The 21,866-nt window shown below is 33.3% G+C and overlaps 2 protein-coding genes across 3 annotated transcripts in view; both read left to right on the plus strand.

The window, feature by feature from the left end:
- Positions 1-21,866, plus strand: part of LOC126720390 (disease resistance protein RPV1-like) — an 80,523-nt gene that overhangs the window by 26,692 nt on the left and 31,965 nt on the right. The window lies entirely within an intron of this gene.
- Positions 3,500-9,691, plus strand: LOC126720391 (metal tolerance protein 4-like). Its single transcript, XM_050422821.1, has 7 exons — positions 3,500-3,900; positions 4,644-4,816; positions 5,343-5,541; positions 7,597-7,775; positions 7,874-8,024; positions 8,769-8,899; positions 9,203-9,691. Exons 1-7 carry the CDS (start codon positions 3,696-3,698, stop codon positions 9,380-9,382), a joined length of 1,218 nt encoding a protein of 405 aa, XP_050278778.1. The 5' UTR covers positions 3,500-3,695; the 3' UTR covers positions 9,383-9,691.

The raw sequence follows: 21,866 nt of genomic DNA on the forward strand, positions 1-21,866 counted from the left end.
AAAATCCGAGGAGAGTGGTCCTTATGTATATTTCTTTTAAACTGGGATGCAATTTCAGTTCTTGTTGCTACAGTGTTTTCTTTACAGATTTTCTGATCCTCTTTTCCTGTAGGGTCTCTTACATTATATATCTCCCTTTAGATGATCTTGGCCCTCTATTTGTTGATCGTCCAAGCCACTACTTGAGTGCTTATCCCATTAGACACATTCCCAAACCCCTTGTGAGTTGCGACATCCAAGACAGTACTGTTCAGGGGTCTTCTCCACATAAATGCAGTCAGGAGGTTTGGTGGGATGCATTAAATGTGGTGGCAGCCACCATCCCTTCAGTCATGTTAGGGCTAATCCTTTCTTCGAAGCTCCTTCTCTACCGTATGATCTCTTCTGGTAATGTGCCACTGACGTGGCCTTACTGTCCAAGGGTGTGACCTCCTCAGCACGATGATGGCTCCCTTGGCCATGGGTATGACACATGGTGCAATTACCTTATTTAAATTCCTATACCCCACAATTAAATTTTGGACAAAATTTCCCTCAAAACGGATTTGTATAAATGTCTTCTAACCCATTACATTACAATCAAATGTTCATGCATGTATATTTTAGTTGCATGACTTATTAAGTAATTTAAGCAAGTAAGATATCTTGAAATAGACCATGCAATTCAAATTATACATGGATTAATATTATAAATGTCATGGTTTTTTTTATTTTTTATAAATTAGTTTAAAGGAAAACTATGTAATTAAAATAGTTGAAGACAATGTAACTTTATATGCAACTAGTATGTAACCCGTGTGAATGATGAATTGTAGTGGTGCTATTGATGCTAGCTTGAGTTATAAAACATATAGATATTAGTTCGACCAGACATACAAAATATTTGAATAGAAACAATATAAAAAATATACTCATTAGTTCAGAGAAAAAATAAAAGCAAAAATCTAAACAATTTAATTTGTATGGAAAGCTAACAAAAGCAAAATTCAATTTTGATTATAATTTAAATTTCTCTAAGCATTGGTTATATATATATTTAACTCATTGTTTTTTACATTGAATTAAATCACTTGGCACAAAAATTAAAAAAATTACATTAGATAAGACACGTGGCGCAAAATTAAACTTTAATTGAATTCCAATTTTTTCACTGAATTAACTAGCCAACTTGGCGCAAAAATTTTAAAATTTAGATTAGATGGAACACGTGGTGCAAAGTTAGACTCTAATTGAATTCCAATTTGAATTCTAATTAGATTTTCTCTTAGACTCTAATTGAATTCCAATTTGAATTCTAATTACAATTTCAAATCCTTAACTATTTTCACGATCTATATGGGGGAAATTATTGTGTTTCCCAAGGTACCATAAATGTATACTCCCTCATCTCACATAAATGGTGGGTCTTACCATGAATTTATGATGGGAAATTATTATGTATTCCTGAAGTATCATAAATGCGTACTCCCTCCTCTTATATAAATGGTGGGTCCCATTAATTAAATTCATGGTGGGACCCGCCATTCATGTGAGAGGAGGGAGTATGTATTTATGGTACTCCGGAAGTACCTAATAATTTTCCAATTTATGATACTTTGGGAGTACTTAATAATTTTCCTCTATATGGAGCCTACAACTTGTCTAGAAAATAAAGAAAACACCCCTGAACTTCCATTTGGATATTGAAAAGAAAGACTAGGGAAAATAAAATTACTATTTTGCATTTATTTGAGTAGAAGTATTAATAAACTATGCCCAATGTATTATGCTCGCATTTGTAGGCTGCCCACCATATCATCTTGTTTATATTCCACCATTAATGGCATTTATGAACTGAACCAAGTAATACTTGTGGTTGGTCTCATTTCTTTTATTTTGTTGAAAACAATGAAGAGGACCATTCATTAGGAAGGTCAGTAACATCAACCAATAATAAGTGGGACATAACTTTCTCAACAAAAAAAGAAAAAAAAAAGAAAAAAAAATGGGACATAAGATCTTATGGTGGATGTGCAATTCATCTTGATTTTTTATATAAGATTTAATTGTTCTCATTTATTACTATACAGAATTGAGATGAAATTTTTTTGTATACACATTGTAGACAAAATTGACGCACATACTCCATACAAAATCGGTTAATTGTAAATTATAAATCTTTACAATCAATTCCTTAATTAATCTTCTCAAAAAGAAAAAAAAAAAAAAAACTCCTTAATTAAGATTACTTAGTGCCAATTTGGTATTAAAAAAAAAATTACTTAGGGTCTGTTTGGATACTGACATACTCCTTATTACTGAAAATTGAAAACTGAAAACACTATAACAAAATAATTTTTAAATGTGTGAATAGTGTCGTAAGACCCAATTTTAAAATTGTTTTTACTGAAAAAAGTACTTGCGGGTCTCATAAATAGTGCACGGATCCACACAAAAAAATGCAAACACGTTGTCTGCCGCTATCCAAACCCAGCCTTAGTGCCAACAAAAATTTCAAGTTTACTTTATAATATTCATCTTAGCATTTAAAATTATTAATATAATCAACAAATTTGTAAACTAATAGGAGTGAACATATTGCTTCTTCTTCTTTTTTGATTTGTTTTTTATTATATAGAAGTAGTCTCTTAACTTTTGGTCACCCCCTAAATCTATTAAACGAATGAGCACTTCTCATACAAGCCATATCTCTTGGTAAAGAGGAAAATATATACTGCATCTGTCTTAAGGCGCTCATTTCTCACCAACATAGTCCATTTGGATTGAACTTATTTTTGCTGAAACTAAAAACTGAAAATACTGTAACAAAATAATTTTTAAATGTGTGAATAATACCATAAGACTTATTTTTAATATTTTTAAATACATAAACAGTGTATGTACAATACTTAATTTTTGTCTTTAAAAATCAGCGGCTTGAAAAATTAAAAAAAAATAGCAAAACGCCAGATGCGGATGCGCAAATCCAAACAACACCATAGCACATATGTTCGTAAAGAGACGCGATCCAAAATACGGACGCACAAAACACTGTTCCGTAAAGAGATCTTGATGTCGGTACCAAACAAGATATATATATATATATATATATAGTTTTTTTTTTTATGTCGGTACCAAACAAGCTTTTTGTTTTGTTTTTTGTTTTATACCGATAACCATTACTATTTTTATTATTAATATTATACTTTATTAGATACAAAGGTGGTACTTTCTCCCAAAAAAAAAAACAATAAAGTTGTAAGCTTCTCCAAAAAAAAAATTTAAAACATAATTTTATAATAATCAGGTACACTCTGACAGTACAAGTACTTGCCAATTCGAGTAAAAAAAAAAAGTACTTGCCATCATTACCTACTTTGCCTACTTTGGAGTACGTTTTCTAATTCTTTTTATATTTACTTATTATTGAGTACGTATTAGAGGAATAGCAAATTAAAATTTAGAGACAGTCCGTACCAAATCTGATATAAAGTCTAGGCCTTTTTTTACTTTCTAAAAGTGTTGACGACTGGTTTCAAAAAAAACAAAAAAAACAGAAATGTTGTCTTAGTTAGCACCATTATTCCTAGTACTATGAGATATTATTACATGACAAGACGTGTGAGTGGAGTGAGAGATGAAGATGATAGAACTTAGAAGAAGACACATGAACACAGAGGGACAAAGACAAAGCAAAAATAAGAACACAGAGAGATATGGAGGGTACGGATCTGAAAACGCCGATTCTGGGGCCGAGTAGAAGTGGTGGAAGAGGGAGGAGAATGAGTCGGAGGTACTCGGTGAACTCGCTGAGGAGCGAGTTCGTGTCAAGGTTGCCTGATAAGCTTCGCTCTGGTATTGACCCTGAGTCTGATGATATATTCGACCTTGACCTTTCCAAAGCCTCCGGCTTAACCAAAGGTCTCTGTCTCTGTCTCTGTCTCTGTGTTTGATTTATCAGAAAAAAATACAGGAAAATAAATGGGTTCATATAATATATACAGGCAAGTACATAGGATAGAACAAACTTAACTCATTGCTTTTGACTTGAAAACGTGAGAATATGTCTTCGTTTTGTTAGTCTTTTACACTTTTACACAACATTTCACATTTTTTTTCTCTCTCTCAACTTGCTGAGGTGTATGCTGTGATTGGTGTCAATGTTAGGCCTATTTGAATGTGAAAAAAAGGTGATGTTTTGGATCAATCATAGCTTGTTAACTCAATCAATTGTGTATATATAAGGATCAAGTTACCCAACTCAATAACTTTTCATTTAAGTAACATTTTAAAAAAATTCATCCTTTAGATTATCTGTTTTCATTCGTGTGTAACAAATTTTGCGTTGTTATTTGCTATTCCTTTATAAACTCATCATTTATGCATAATTTTAAAATATAAAAATTTGGAAATTTAAACCATGTTATAGATGAGATATATTTTCATTCATATGTTTTTAAATTCGCAGACATACACACACACATATATATATATATATATATATATATATGTATTGTACTGTAGGCCTAAGAAGTAGCTAGGAGAAGAATTTAAAGTTTCATTTAAATTGGGGAACAAGAAGAAATGAGATTATGAATATAAAGTCATGAGTGAAATTAAAAATTTCTTCCTTTTCTTACAATGAATGAATGCATTGTCTTCAGGAGAAAGGGAGTACTATGAAAGACAAATTAATACCATGAATTCCTTTGAAGAAGTCGATTTGTTGGTGACATCTAACGGTATTGATGAGGATGGACAGGCTAAAGAAGATGTTCGACAGGAAAGAGCAATGATGATATCTAATTATGCAAATATAATACTTCTGGCATTTAAGGTGATGTAGATATATAACTTTTTTATTTTCATGGTCTACCAGACTCCAAGAAGGTGTCTCTGACCTGGATGGTGTGTTTTAAAACTTTGAGGCATATATAAATAAGACGGGCTTTCATTTTTGTTCATGTTTTACAGGATATATGTTTTCAGTTGAGTTTGATAAAGAAAAAACCCCTATTTTTTTAAAAAACTGTTAAAAGCTCTGGGAAATCCAACTTTTATTTCTGATAAAGCTCAAAGGTGGAACTTGTAAAATAATGTAATCTAACCAAACAATATTCTGGAAGAATATATATACTTCGAGTTAAAAAGCACTTAAAATAATTCATTTTATATGACAAAAGTATTAAATTGATTAACATGTATCCAGACACCCCTGAATCACCATTTTATATAATATCTTACTGGCTAGAGGCAAGTCCAAAGGGATCTTCTTTAGTAAGGTTCCCTATGTTATCAATATATATATAACCCATTGCTCATTTACAAACTCCCAGAATAACAATATGCATTACAATGTGCAGGTCTATGCCACAATAAAGAGTGGATCTTTGGCCATTGCCGCATCAACACTAGATTCTTTACTTGATCTCATGGCCGGTGGCATTCTTTGGTTCACTCACCTGGCAATGAAGAACATAAATATCTACAAATATCCTATTGGAAAGTTGAGGGTGCAGCCAGTAGGCATAATTATCTTTGCTGCTGTCATGGCTACACTTGGTATGTTGCAGTACCTTCACCTGCCTTAGGTTTCCATTGGTTTTCTGTCATGTCATTGTTGACTACCTTTTTTATGGTGAACTTGTTTGTTAATTGAACCTATCCAATTATCAAATTACATTTCATTGAAGACATATAAAGCAAAGTAAATGCAATGTAATTGATTTTTAACAATTGGCTTTTCTTGTTGATAGTTTAAAAATATAGGAACTTGATTGTATGTTATATAAATGATCAAAAGTGTTTACAAATACTCCTAATTTATTGAAATATTGTATACAAAGTAAAAGAAAAAACAGGGAACTAGTTTTCATATTCTTCTAATGAATGGTTTCTGGATAGTTGGACCAGATCACATCAACTTTCTAGCATAGGCCACATAATCGATGTTTAATAATTGGCTTTTCCTGTTAAGAATAAAGAAATAGGAACTTGAAATATTGTACTCCTAATTGGTAAAATATAAAAAATGTTTACGAATACATTGGTGAAATATTGTACACAAAAGTAAAAGAAAATACAGGGATTTTTTTTGGTATTCTTCTAATGAATGGTTTCTGGATAGTTAATTAGAATACATAAAGCTTTCTAAAGCAACCCGTATCAGTAATTACTGCTGTGGTTGATATAAGAAACTGTCTTCTTTCTTGTCACAACAATATTGAAATACCTAAACAGTTAGAAACCAAATACATTATTTAATACTAGCAAGTTTGTTGATACATTTTTGAGTACATGTGAAGCATGATTTAGATAAGGACTTATGAAAGACACATTAGGAACTTATTCCTGAAAAGTGTGGCTTACTCATACCTTAGTGATTGATTAAGAATAAGAGCTTCCTCGTGCAGTTTAAACATGCATAAAACATACAATGATCACTTGAAGTTTGAGGTAGGCAGAGTGCTTTTAAAATGTTCTGATATTTGTTCTTGTTTGGACACATGATCTGACATGATGTTGTAATTTACATCTAAGTGCCTGGGGATATAATGGCTGAGCAATTAGGCATCCAGAAAAGGTTATTTTGGTCATTCTTGTCATTTTTCTGGAGACTGCTTGGGGCTTGAGCTTGATATAATTCCAGATGGGTTTAACTAGAACTTTCATATAGTTAGTGGATGTACCTGTCACATTTCCCTGCTGCTTATGAAGAAGCTCTGTGAATTGCTATGTTTAAGGACAGCACCTGCTTCAAGTTTCAGTGGGTAACTGCTCTTAAGCAAAAGATAATTTAGAAGTTCCCTTCTCATAATAAAGGAATGAGAGACCATTGCTTTATGACCCATACATTATATCGTGTTGGTAAAAGCGCCAAGTGCACAGGCCTCTCTGAAACTAAGGGTAAAGCGCAAAGCTCAGGCGCAGGCTAGATTGAAGTGCTCGTCTATCATATACAATACATAATAATCTCTAATAACAAGATTTATAACATATAGATTTTTTATTGGCTTTCCACTTCATTAATAAATCTGTGCACCTTTTTACTGCTTTTTATTATTACTGTCTTTAGATTTGGTGATTGATTATTGTGGCTGAATTGCATGTTGGATTATCTGTTGGGAATACACTTAACTTGTTGAACTAATCAGATTAATACATTGTAGAAGTGTTTGGGGTTGAAATCAGAATTTTTTATTTTTTTCTCCTATTGGTATCAGACCTTTTAGAACACATAAGGGTCTAAATCAGATTTTTCAAAGAATAATTAATTGCAACTACTACGCTCTATTGATTAATTACTTGCTAGACTACGTAGTATCAAGAAGAATTATGTATTCAGTTGTGTTCATAACCTCAGAATATTGCTTAATTTCTTTGCAGAAGATAATCTGACCTTGGGGTTTCTCACAGGCTTCTTCTTACATTCAACAATTGTAACTTGGAAAAGATTTGCATCTAATGTCATAATATTCTGTCTCAACTTATTCAAAAATCTTGATGCTTTTCAAAAAAAACACCCTGATGAAACTATTAGGGGTTTTCTTCTCTGAATATGGAATAGATTCCTTTTGATAAGGTTGGGATTGTTACACTCTTCCATTTTTCTTACAGGCTTTCAGGTGTTGCTTCTGGCTGCAGAAGAACTAATTGAAGATGATCCTACTGAAAAACTGTCCAAAAGTGAATTGATATGGACGTGCACAATCATGATATCTGCTACTGTAGTAAAACTTGCCCTCTGGATATACTGTAAAAGCTCAAAAAATGATATCGTCCGTGCATATGCAAAGGTTTCCTATCTCTACCTTTATATTCTTAAGCTTCTGTCATATGTATTATCCTTCTAGCTATCAGCTGCATAACTTCTTGAAATGATGCCAATGTGCAGGATCACTTTTTCGATGTGGTAACTAATGTGGTTGGATTAGCTGCAGCTCTTCTTGCCGATAAATTTTTCTGGTGGATTGACCCCACTGGTGCCATCATCCTTGCATTGTACACAATGATAAATTGGTCTCAAACTGTATTTGAAAATGCAGGCACTCCTTCAACCTCATTTTCATTCTGTTTGATCTCACAATCTTTTGCATGATTCTGACAAACAAACAACAAGAATAAAAAGGAAGTTCATCTCTAAAATCATTTAAGTTTTCTGTCAAAGTTTTACTTCTGTGTCCGCTACTATTCACCCACCACTTCCTTTCATATTATCCTTACAAGATTAAAGGTTATGCTTCCTTTGGATGTTTGTTCTTTTAAAGAATTTCTCACTATTCATCACAATAGTTGTTGAAGTTGGAGGCTTTTTAAATTCCAGTGCTTTCAGAGATTGCTATTTGGGCTCTTTATGTTGATTGATTTCTGTTAATTTTATTTTTATCTGTGCTTTCTTTATATATTAGTTTGGTTGAAAAAGGATATTCTTTTATCTGAATCATTTATGCTTCAAAAGGTTTTAGTTTTACCTCCCAGAAAAATGAAGAAACGAAGAGAAGAATATCAAAATAAATTCTGGTTTCATATTTAATTTATCAAGGACGTAGCATTCAGGATACTGGTTGGTACCAGAACTAAACAATAAATGTTTGGAAAAGGAGGAAAAATATCTATTTTCTGCAGAAATTGAAGTTATAAATACAGTGCCTACTTCCTTATCCCAATGCATGCGTCCTACAAAATTTACTATTGATAAATTCTAATTTGTGCTTGGCTACGCTTTATGTACTTTACATGGCTGTAATATTCATATTTAGAACTATTTTAAGCTGCATATCTTGATGCAGTTTCTCTCGTGGGACAGTCTGCACCTCCTGAAGTCTTGCAGAAACTAACATATCTTGTCATAAGGCACCCTCAAGTCAAGCGTATTGACACTGTCCGTGCCTACACCTTTGGTGTTCTCTATTTTGTTGAGGTGAGTCATGTAAACTTCTGAGTAAAAATAAATAGTGGCGAGCTTTCGATCACAACTTCAATCTTTTATTTCATTTTAAAAAAAAAGTTTTTGAGTCTACAATAAGACATCAAAACTGTGGTCCTCCCTTCCCTTTGAGATGCCATTGAAGAAATTGCAAATTAAATATTTTGTGGGAGATTTTCTTTTAAATTTTATTATGCTATGCAGATGAAATTTTTGCAGAGTTACATTAGACTCTTCTAAGTATCCTAGTTTTGAATATCTAGCAAAGTAATGATCTTTATTCTATTGTTGAAACAGGTTGACATTGAACTCCCAGAAGAGCTACCCCTAAAAGAAGCACATTCCATCGGAGAGACCTTGCAGGAGAAGCTAGAGAAACTTCCGGAAGTTGAGCGGGCATTTGTTCACCTTGATTATGAATGTGATCACAAGCCAGAGCACTCTGTACTCAACAGACTACCCAACAATTTGACTTGAATTTTGAATAGCTCAGACAACTCTGACATGGAAGATGTGTTATAATCTTTTGACATTGTGGAGTTAAATCGTTCACCTTGATTATTTTTAGTTTATTTTATTTTATGAGTGAGTTTGGCCCCTAAGGCAAGGGAGGGTCATGATTCATGAGATGTGGTCCAGCTGAATTGTGTTAGCCCTCGAGAAAATAGTTGTCTCTTCACCTAAGCAGCTCACTTTTCTTGCTCATTCCCTATCAATAATGCTTTAATAGTTCCCCTTGTGACATGCTAGTGCAATTATGATTTATGGTCTCCATTGGGTTTCAAATGCTTTTTCTTTATGTTGAAGCACAGAGGCAATTATTATGTAAGAAGCTCTTTTTGTCGTTCACAATTAAAATGTGAAAAAACTTAATTTAGACTCTAATAACTTAAGCTACCGATAAATTAATTAACTGTTACTATTTTTTTTTTTTATATATTAATTGTAGTGTTAGCAAATTGTTAGATTGCATAATCACAGTTAATATCACCAAAATCTAAAAGCAATGAAAAACACAATCTAATTTGATGACGAAGTGGAAAATCTTTGGTGAACTCCTTGGAGGAAAATCTACTCCAGGTATCCAACCCTATAGGAAATTCATTATAGAAGAAAAAGTTACAACATTCAGAACTTATCAAACTTTTATAACCTAGACTCCCTATGCAATCTCAACAAACGATGTGTTTGCTTCCCATTATAGTGACTTCTAAAACTTTGGAATCCTTCTATAGAACTCCATTCACAAATAAACTTGTCCACAACCACTGAAATTCTAGTGCTCCAAAGAACTTTCTGGAGAGATTCACAAGTGTTCTCACTTATAACAGTTTAACAATTTTTGTGGTTTGAATGAGAAGTTTGGAAAGAACTCAGAAGTCCATATAACATGCTAGATAACTAAATAAGTTTGACATGATGTTTTTTACTTAAATATTTCCAAAATTCATGCTGTTTGGCAAAAAATGCCATATATATATACATATATGGGAAATGCCATATATGTCACTACTTAAGCAAAACTTATTGCAGGCTCAAGAGAGAATGAATGTTCAGGCAGATAAGCATAGAGTTGAGAGGAGTTTTTCAGAGGGTGATTGGGTGTATTTGAGACTGCAGCCTTTTAGGCAAAGGTCCTTGAAGCCTAATGTTCTTGGTAAAGCTCTCTCCCAAGTTCTATGGCCCCTTCCAAGTGTTGCAAAGGGTTGGAGAAGTGGCTTATAAACTGGCTTTACCATCTGATTCCTTGATTCATCCTGTTTTTCATGTCTCTTGTCTCAAGGCTAAGTTGGGGCAGCAGGTTACTCCAATCTCAGCAGGTTTCCTCACCTTGTGAGCAAGGTGCTTTGAGGAGGAAAGTATTGATACAAGGCTAAAATGCTGAGGCACCTGTTAAGGCAGCTGGTGTGTTGTGTGATGTACAGCTGTGTGCACTGAGGTGTGCACTGGGGTGCGTTATGGGTAGTTACATTGGATTAGGGAGTTATGGGTAGTTAATTAGTTACTCACTTACTGTTTAGGCATTGATTAATGTGATGTAATCATGGATTAGGGAGTTGATTAGTTACATTGGATTCTGTACATAAGAGGTGGGAGTGTATTGATGAGGCATAAGAAATAACAGACTTGTCTGTTTTCCCTTATTCCTTTATTGCTCTGTTTCTCTGCTTTCTCTCTTTCTCGTTCCATCTCTACTTTCCACCATTCTTGGAGGTTGGCTGTCCTTGAAATCAGCTAATTCTTGTCAAATTCTTAATCAATTGCCAAAAGAAAAAAAATTGCCAAAAGCTGCCCAAAAATCTGAAAAGCTGTCAAAAATTGTGTTGTTAACGGGCACCTTATGGTGCCCGTGAACATAACCCTATATATATATATATATATATATATATTGTCGTACAAAATCTGTTTATAGTTAGGCCTCTTTTACTTTCTAGAACTGTTGTCCAACTTAGATACTTATTATATTTGTTTTGTGTATATATGGTAAGACATGGGAGTGAGAGATAGAACTTAGAAGACACATGAACAAAGAGACACAGAAACAGCAAAAATTAGAACAGAGAGACACAGACATAGATAGAGAGATAGAGAGAGACACAGAGACAGAGACAGAGACAGAGAGAGAAAGATCGAGGATACGGATCTGAAAACGCCGATTCTGGGGGCGAGTCAAAACGGTAGAGGAGGTGGGAGGCTGAGTCGGAGGTCGTACTCGGTGAAGTCATTGAAGAAAGAGTTCGTGTTAAGGTTGCCTGATAAGCTTCGCTCTGCTGGTGATCTCGACCCTGAGTCTGAAACCTTCGGCCTTGATCATTCCACAATCTCCGGCTTAACCAAAGGTCTGTGTGTGTGTGTGTGTGTGTGTGTGTGTGTGTGTGTGTGTGTGTGTGTGTGTGTGTGTGTGTGTTTGGTTTATCAACAAAATGCAAGAAAAGAATATGGTGTATGCATGTATGTATATAATTTGTACATTGCACAGAAACGTACATACGACAGAAGAAACTTCACTCATTGCTATTTAGGAAAACGTGTGAATTTGTTTTGTTTGTCTTTTACACTTTTACATAACATTTCACATATTTCTCAAAAAAAAAAAAAAAAAAAACATAACATTTCACATTTTTTTTTCTCGACTTGCTGAGGTGCATGCATGCTGTGATTGGTGTCAATGGGAATACCTACTTGAACGTGAAAAATGTTTTGGACCAATCGTTTGTTTGTCAACGCAATCTATTGTGTGTGTGTATATACAAGGATCAAGTTACACAACTCAATTTTTTTTTCATTTAATTAATATTTTAAAAACTCAACCTTTAGATTAGATTAATTATATGTTTTCATTCTTCTTAACATCTGCATCAAATTTTGTGTTAATCATATGTTATTTACTTTTTATTTATTTTTTATTTTATTTTTTTATACAAACTCATCTTTTATGCATACTTTTAAAATTTTGAACATGTTATAGATGAGACATATTTATATGATCATCGTAAAATTTTACAGACACGAAGGGTAGAAGAATAAAATATAGTTCAATCTTGAAATTTTCAAAAATACACACTGAATAAAAATTTATTGAGTTTCTAAAAAAATAAAAAAACTTAACTACAAAGGAGAAACATAAAACTACTCACATTTAGCCAAAAAAAAACCCCCTAATCATAACATGTAAAACCCATTACACATAGTAGGGATTATGCCAAAAATGAAGAAAAAAAAAAACTATTTTTCCTTAAAATGCCCTTTCTGTTTTTGTATTTCCAATACACTTGCTTTTTAGGTTACATAGTGATAGTGTAATTTGGAGAGCACAAAAAAAAAAAAAAAAAAAAAAATCCTTGAATGAGATTAAAGACGCTCATCATCTGTTTTTATGAAAAATACTGAGGATACATGGGTTTTCAATAGAATTGGAGGAAGTATTATCTGTGTATTGGAATCACCTAAAGAAAGTATTCCTTGCACACCATAAGGTTATAGGAGTTTATACTTTATATTGCTTTAAAGTTGGAGCTTCATCACGATTATACCCTATTATTTGTATTATCTATTTGTACTTTATGTATAATATATGTTTCAAGAATTCATGGGTTGTGCCTTTTGAATTAATTTTTAGGCCTTCTAACGCTAAACATGATGGATTATTTACAAAGAGTTAATTATGTCATCTAACATTGTGGAGGCAGCATTTAAATTTCTTTACCTGTATTACCGATAATATGGTATACTTTTTTACTATGTAGACTAATTTTATATTTAATCATATTGTTATGCTTTACTTTAATAATAGCGAGGGAAAACATCCAATTCAAAATAATAGTAAGAAATAATTACTCCTAGCCTAATTCTAGATTCAAAAATTGGTTATATATATTCAAAATAATAGTACGTAAGATTCTTCTCAAAAATTAATAATAATAATAGTAAGGAAAATAACAAATAGTAGCTGCACATGCTACGTGTAGAGCTTTGTGTTTTGTTTCTCAAATAAATTATATATTTTATAACTTCATGAACAAAACCGTACAACATATATATGAGACTTTAACTAGTTATAACTAAAAAAATATTTAGGGAAACAAATGGGAGAAAATGATAAGATTCAAGATTTCCCTTTTTTTTTTGGAGTAAAATAAAGCTTCTTTGGCTGTAAAAATCTCCTTTTATCTCGTTACATGAGAGTTCTTAAAATCATCAACGTGTATTAAATCATATACTCATTAAATCATTTAAACAAATCATATGATTATTAAATATGTAATCTGATTAAAAATTCATTTGAGTTCCCATTTAATGGATTCAAAAGAAAAAGTAGTGAAAAATGCTCATACATCCCTTGAACTTTTAACCATTGGCCATCAAAACATGCTTGAACTTTTATTTTGGTCAATTTTCTCCATAAATTATACACATTTGCCAAATCAATACATCTGTTTGTTTTCCTTAAAAAAAAAATCTGTTAGTTTGGTATTAAAAAAACTAAGAGAATAGATGAGACGACTGTGTTCCTTAAAAACTAACTAAAACACAAAGATAGAAAGAAAACAACACACGGTAGAAAGAAGAGAGAGGGGAGAGACTAGAGGTCTGACCGGCAGAGAAGAGAGAGAGAGAGAGAGAGGCGGTAGAACCAGAGCCACCGCAGAGCGTCTCTCTGTTATCTCGCTGGCCTAGTACCGGTGCCTTGGTGGTTCCACCGTGCTGTTCACCACCCACCACCTGGTATTTTTTCCCACTTTCTTACGTAGTTATCGTTTCTCTCTGCTCAGACTGTGCGGTACGTAGTACGTACTGATCCTCATATCCTGGCCGCTTTTAAGAACAGTTGTTAAAGCTATCATTTTACCACTATAATAACGTCAAGAAACTGTGTTCGAGGCTTTAATTATTAAACTGTGTTTTGGAAGCAACACTTGCCAGTGACGCAGTAGTACGAGGATGATTGCAATAAACAAATACTAATGGTTGTAAAAAGCTTAACTTATTCTCCTGGACTTGGAGTAATTTTAGTGCCATGCTTGATGGTATAGCTAGGATCGATATATGGGCGGATTTGGGTTAAGGGATTATAGGGTCCACCTGAAAGCAAATTGCTATTTAGATCCATAAACAACCTTTTTTTTTTATTATTTTTAATTTCCATGTGTGAATTTCTCTAGTAGAAATACTTGGTTTGGTCTAATTTTTGGGTTAGGTCTATATGTGGTTTAGTTAGTTTTTAAGGAACACGTGCATCTCACATATTTTGTTAGTTTTTTGACACCAAACTAACAGATGTATTGATTTGGCAATTGTGTATAATTTATGGAGTAACTTGGCCAAAATAAAAGTTCAGAGGGTGTTTTGGTCAATGGTTGGAAGTTCAAGGGGGTGTATGACTAATAATAATTTTCACAATAGTTGAGTTGACAAGTTTTTATTAGGTTTTATCTTAATCCACCGTGATCATTTTTCATTAATAACTTCTTATTTTTTTACTTTTGAGATTCCTATTCTATTAATAACCTGTCACATAAGTCATTGTGAAATATTTTATGAAATTTTTATGGTTCTAGATTTTTTTTTTTTTTTTAAATATCCAAACCGATTCAAAAAAATTCTGTCCTTTTTTCTTAATATCACTTCTAATAATAAGTTTTTATAATTGGGGGTTAGAATTGTGTTGAGAAATTTTAAAGTACTCGCAAGTACAAGAACTGTACCAAAGTATAGTTTGACAAGAATGAGGTTGAACCCACAGGGACTTGCATGAACATAGGAAAAATTAATTAAACCTTAACCAAATTAATCCTAATCTAGTTTAATAAAAATTGGTAGTTTTGAAATTAAATAAACTAAGCAAATAATTAAACTAAGCAAAGATATAACATAAAGCATTTAAAAGATGTAAACAATCGAGAGAAAAGAATTAAGGTTTTAGAATCCACCATGTAAGTCATATTAGCATATATTTATCATCATTAATTTTTCCACTGCATGATAATCTAAAAAAATCTTACTATCATGGAAAATATTCTCATTAAAATCCATATTTTAAAAATCTAAAACATGAACTTCTTCGCTTCCTAGGTATAAAATCAAATAATTATCCATTGACAAACAAATCACAAGAGATATCCAATTTTAAAATCAAGCAATAATAGACCAAGCATTCAATTAATTAAGATAAGTCCAAAATCATGAGAAAAACATGATTGAACTGATATTAAGAATCCTATCTTAGTTAATTGTAATGAAGCAAGAACAATTTAAATCATTAAAGAACAACTATTGTGGGAAAAATCAAATCACATAAATAATAATAATAATCTTTAACAAGGTTTCGTCCTCAAACTTAATTGAAAATTTAGCTACTCATAGTAATTGAAATAAAATACACAAAATAAATATTGAACATTAAACTAGACAATTAAACTGCTAACTAGAATGAAAGAGAAAAGGTGAAGAAAAAGCCATATGCAGCACTACCTATTTCTCCTGTTTTCTGTCTTGCGTTTCAGCTCTCTTCTAGCTAGTCGCCCCCCATTATTTTCTGTTTCCCTCTATTTATACTTTACATGCACACATGCGGCTGAGACCTAAAGGCTTATTATTAAAACCAACGTGGCCCAAAAGTAAGTACTCCTAGGTAGATGTTTAGGTGAAGAAATCAAGAGGCCCACGTCAAACTTTCAAAGCCCATCTGTACATCTCCCACGCAAACAAGATTTTATTTTCTTCTGTCTACTTTTATTCCCCACGTTGGATGTTAACATTGGCCTCACTCTTTATTTTTCCTTTTTCTTTTCTTCACACCTTGTTGGATTTGCCAGCCTGTGCTTGTGTAAGTCATTCTCTTGGACTGCTTTTATTCTTTTCTTTTATTTTTGCTTGCTTCACTTCACGCCTGGGTTGGATCTCTCAAATTGGTTTGACTTAATTGACCATTATTCTGCCTCAAATAAAGCCTATTAGCATGTAAACCCTTTATTACCTCTAAGACAAAAATAATAGATAATCAGTTACAAAATAATAGGAAAGCAATGCTAAAGATGCAAATATGAGAGTAATTTATTGTATATATTTCATGCACATCAAATTGGAGTCACCCTTCGACCTTAACCCCACATGGACCTCCCTCAAAAAAAAAAAAAAAAAAACCCCATGGACCACATCCCTTATTATTTTCAATCATTTTCAAACAGAGTTAAAAAAATATTGTTGTTTTCAATCAACATATCGTGTGGTGCACTTGCAATAATGTTGCTAAATTGACTAAAAGTTAATTTAGCAACCAATAACCTTAAAAGTAGTCCTACAGCAAAGAAGGGAAATGTAAAAATATATAAGTATGAGCTATGGTGAGTTGCTATATGTAGACCCTAATTGGATTAAAAAAAACTACAGCGAGCTACTATATGTAGACCCTTGGCAAAGTTTTGGTTTAACACCAATTTCCATGTTGCTGCTAAGATGACACCCTTTAAGGCTTTATATGGTTACCCTCCTCCTCGGGTTCTAGATTATGTAGCTGGGACTACAAGGGTTGGGGTGGTGGACTTGTTGCTTAAAGGCAGACGACGACTTTTGTCCTTGCTTAAGCAGAATTTGTGTGTTGCTCAAGAGAGGATGAGGTGGTTTGCAGAAAAAAAGAGGGTAAAGAGGTCCTTTGAAGTAGGGGATTGGGTGTATATAAGGTTGCAGCCATATAATCAGTCCTCAGTGCATCATAAGAAACTTGGGAAGCTGGCTCCAAGGTACTATGGGCCATTTCAGGTCATCCAAAAGATTGGGGAAGTGTCTTATAAATTGGACTTGCCTTTTGGTTCCCTCATTCATCTTGTGTTCCATGTTTCCTACCTCAAAGCTAAGTTGGGAGACAAGGTGGTGCCTAGGCCTACATTGCTTGCTGTAAATGCAGATTTGGTGCTTACCCTAGAACTTGTGCTAATCTTGGACAAAAAATCTATTTAGTTAAGAAGCAGAACTGTGACCCAGGTTCTAGTACTGTGGCAAGGTGAGTGCAAGGAAGATGTTACCTGGGAAATCCTATATGATTTGCAAGCCAAATTTCCTCTCCTTGTGGGCAAGGTGCTCTAAGGGAGGGGGTCTTGTTAGGATCACTTTTATAATGCCACTGTAACCACCGTTGTATTGGTTGTTGTACAAATTGATGCTATTGGTTGTATTAGTTGGTTATACTTGTTAACTAGGGCTTAACTATGGTTAATAGTGAGTCAGGGTTAGTACTTGTAACTGTTGTTAGTGAGGATGAGAGGGTTAGTTGGTTAGGGTACAGAGAAGAGGCAATTATGCAGTCAAACAGGGCAATACTCTTGTATAAAAGGCTACGATGGTCATTAATAACATTTCAAGCAAATTGTCACTAATTCAATCTACTTCCTATCTCAATTCTCTAATTCTCCATTCTTTCTCTATTCTGGAGGTAGAGTTGTCCTTGAACTCAGCTACAATCAAATACAATCACCATTAATTTTCTTTACAATTAGTTCACTATCCTTGCATGAAATGCCTTAGGAAGACTTCTATTTATAGGAGTTTGGAGGTGGATGAGTGACACGTGGCAGAGTTTGATTGGTGACACGTCACAACCTAGTTGGAGGAGCTTTAAGACTTTTTCTCCAAGACACATGACATCATTTGATTTGCCAAACTATCTTGATTTCCAAGCTGACACATGTTAGCATCCGATTGGACTGCTTATGTCATTGCTTACATGCGCCGATGTGTGATTGGCTTTTTGCATGCTTTTTATGTTTTTATTTCAATGACAGTTGGCAAATCTTTGTTGGTTTTTGAATGGTAATAGTAGAAACTAGTAGCAGAACATGACTACATGGCATTTTGTAATTGGTCATACGTTGTGGACTTAGTAGTATGATGTGTCAGCTTGTGATAGGTCGGAGATTTTCCTTCTCTACAATTTGATTTACTTGGTTATTAGTAAACTTTATATTTTACAAACATAGATCAATCATATATAATTTTGTGAAAGAAAGCACATTTTGAATGATATTAATTAGTTTAAACTATGATTTATATTATATATTTTTTGGACAATTTGACTATACTCTGAATCTCTGATACCTAACCAACATTCATTGGTTCCAAAACTAGTTTCATCTAGAGCATCACAAGATTATCATGTTTCTAGACCCAATTAAGGGGAGATATACATTGGCATGAAACTAATTTCATTTGAATCTGATGCCTAGTCATTGGGATATAGCAAAACCATAATTATATAAAATTGTTAAAAATATGATTTTTTTTGAATATTTGAATTGCTTTACATCCCTAAGAGAATTTCTTATGTTTTTATTTGAGCCCTTTGTAAATTATAACTTTGATATGTGTAAAATATTTGATATTATATGCAATGTACTATTTTGCTGATCTATATGCTTGATCCGACTAATTAGGATTTTGGTTATTTATTGAGACATTTTGTTGGTTTTGATGCTGATCATGGCACTATTTTTTATTTTATTTTTTATATATTTATAAATAAGGGTGTCTAGACTTCTTCGAATATTTGACTATTCCCTCAGGTGTGTCCATTCCCCCTTCCCATGGGAGTAGTCCCAAGATGCTGGCAAGCATTACTAACTTGTCATGCTTTGTATATCCAGACGGAGGACCTAGCATTATTGAACTATGATGCTGAAGGTGCATGGTCCTATCTTATTGATATATTCGTTGAATACTTGAATGAGAATGGCATCGTCCAAAATGTCCAGTTGATTGATTTGAGCCATAAACGATGACGACGTGCGTGGTCCTTTCTTTAGTGTGGTCAAATTGCGATGTTCTGTGATAGCATATTGGTTTATCTCTAAAAGGTAAAATCCCCCAAAAAGGAATAGGAAGATATGAGTTGCAATTCTACCTTGTTTTCCACTAACGATGGTAGGTCCAACGGAGTAGGTGTTGGCAACCGATGACAACAAAGATTGAGTTTTGTTGAAATTTTAATGTAAATTAATAAGTTTCGAGACAAAAGCCCAAGATTTGCTGAAAAAAACTGAGTTTCTGTCGGTTTGACTGCTGGCTTGACACCTTTCTTAACCGATTGAGATTAGTTTGACTCGAATTCGATTGCAAATTCGACCAATTGAGAATCGCAAATTTAATTTTTTCATATATGACGTGATTTATTAAGTTTGCTGTACAGGTGGGATTTTGTAACCCTAATGAAGAGTCTATATAAAGGCCAATTAAGCAAGACTTATTAAGAGGTTAGAAAGACGGAAATCCTAAGCTTTTTAGAGAATAAATTTGAGTCTCCACCTATTCAACCTGTGAGAATTCAAGAACATACAGAGAAAAATCAACATGGTGTTGCAGCTGTCATAGTGCAGATCTTGTATGAAGCCATAGAACAATCCAATCTACAACAATTGGTGGTCTAAACCTTTAAGTTGATTTCTTGGAGTTACAAACAGGAAAGTTTGTGTGTAGTCAGTTAACCATAGTTGCTAATTAAAATCTTTTAAGAGTGGATCTTAGAGTCATAAGCATGGGAGTTTGTATGAAATAGAGCATTATAGAAGAGTTTGTGGATTCAAAACTACGTATGGTCACGCCAATAAGTATTACATGAGGTAATAGTAGATTTAGGGTTGAGTTTATTGTACAAACTTCAATTCTATTAATGGTATGTTACCTTGAGGATTGTTTAGGTTAAATCCTCTCCAATGTGAAACCATAGTTTCACAAGTTTTCTTGGGTCACCACTATATTGTTGTCTTCTGTAACTCCCGTTGGATTTATTGTACGTTGTTAGGGTTTTAGACCCCAATTGTCTCAGATTCATTCAACTTTTAACCAAATAATTAATTAGATTAATGCTGATCTTGATTAAAATGATTAACATATCAAACAAGCATAGATCACATGAACACCAAGAATGATGACCCAATAAAACTTTTGAAACTGTGGTTCCAAAGTAAAAAACGTAGGAAAGATTTAACCTAAACAATTTTCAAGGAAACATTTCACTAATAGAATTGAAATTTATACAATAAACTTAACCCTAAATATACTATTACCTCAAGTAGTACTTATTGATCATGAACACACGTAGCTCCGAATTCACATACTCTTCTATTGTGAAATTGTTGCACAAAAACACTCTAATTTGTGACTTTGAGATCTCCACTCTAAGATTTAGATTTGCAACTGTGGTTGACTAAATGCAGCAACTTTGCTTTATAATTGGATTTGTTGTTTGCACAAGGTTTCCAACTATAGTTCTAAAAGGATATGGAAAATCTCTAGATCTGTGTACGGAACATTGCCCTCTTGAATTAATAAAAATGTGTTCTAGGGTTTGTATTTATATATACTTAACATCCATCAAAACCCTAGATCAAATGGTTGAGAAGAAAAATCAGATCTGCAATATGCACGAAACTTGATTGGATGAGATGTGCATCTCTATCAATCGAGATAAGTGAATCTTATCTACAGTTCAATTTTTCTGATTTCTTGAGTCTTCATCTGTTTTAAACTTCATTTGTCTTGTTTAACTAAATATTTCAACACTAAACAACTAGACAAACTAAGTTTTAAAAGGTTAAATTTGTTCATGGTTGCCAATCTAAAAATATAGACTTTACAATTGTTTTATTGCATTATTGGTGATATATTTGATCTATGACAATTAACTTGAAATCAATCTAAATTCATAACTGGTTAATTATTTGAAATTGATTAATTCCATCTAAAATCAACCAAGGGGTCTAAAAACCCTAACGGACAATTTATTTGCAACTTTTGTTGTTAATGGGACTGCTGATGTGCCATATGCATTTTCCTGTAAAATAAGATGTATATATATATATATATACACACACTACTAAGCGCAAGGGTTGGAATTTTCTTTTGTTTGGATAAAATATTTCCTCTATCCCATAGTATGGACTTTGGTACTTGAAATGTCTTTAGCTTCACGGATGAATCCAATATTATGGACCAGGCAAACATGGTTTAGTCTACATGATAAGTCCAGCTAATGGACTGGCAATCACGGTTTATAGTTGACATTGTAAACCTTGCTATCAAACCCTGGATTCAAAATGAGAGAAGGCTGGAAACATATGGGTAAAGTCACCTAGCATGTATCAACTCCATGGAGTGGTTCATTCATGCAGTTGTGTGCTTCACATGCTGTGAGATGGGTGGGACTGACTCGTGCTGGAGTGACCAGGGAAGCTTTTATTATATTTCTTAACATAAAAATTAAGATGAAATGTGACAACCTTTAAGAGGTACCAAGTAAAAACTACTAAAGAGCAACATATTTTCCTTAAGCTTGACATTTCATTCTAGGGCTTAGCAGGATGATTGAGTTTTTATACTAGCTAACCGAGTATTTCATTCTCGGGCTTAGCAGGATTATTGAGTTTTAATTTGAGCTAATTCCACCCCTATCGAGATTCACTAATCCCATGTT

The sequence above is a fragment of the Quercus robur genome, chromosome 4 (genome assembly GCF_932294415.1).
Source record: "Quercus robur chromosome 4, dhQueRobu3.1, whole genome shotgun sequence".
Taxonomy (NCBI): Eukaryota; Viridiplantae; Streptophyta; class Magnoliopsida; order Fagales; family Fagaceae; genus Quercus; species Quercus robur.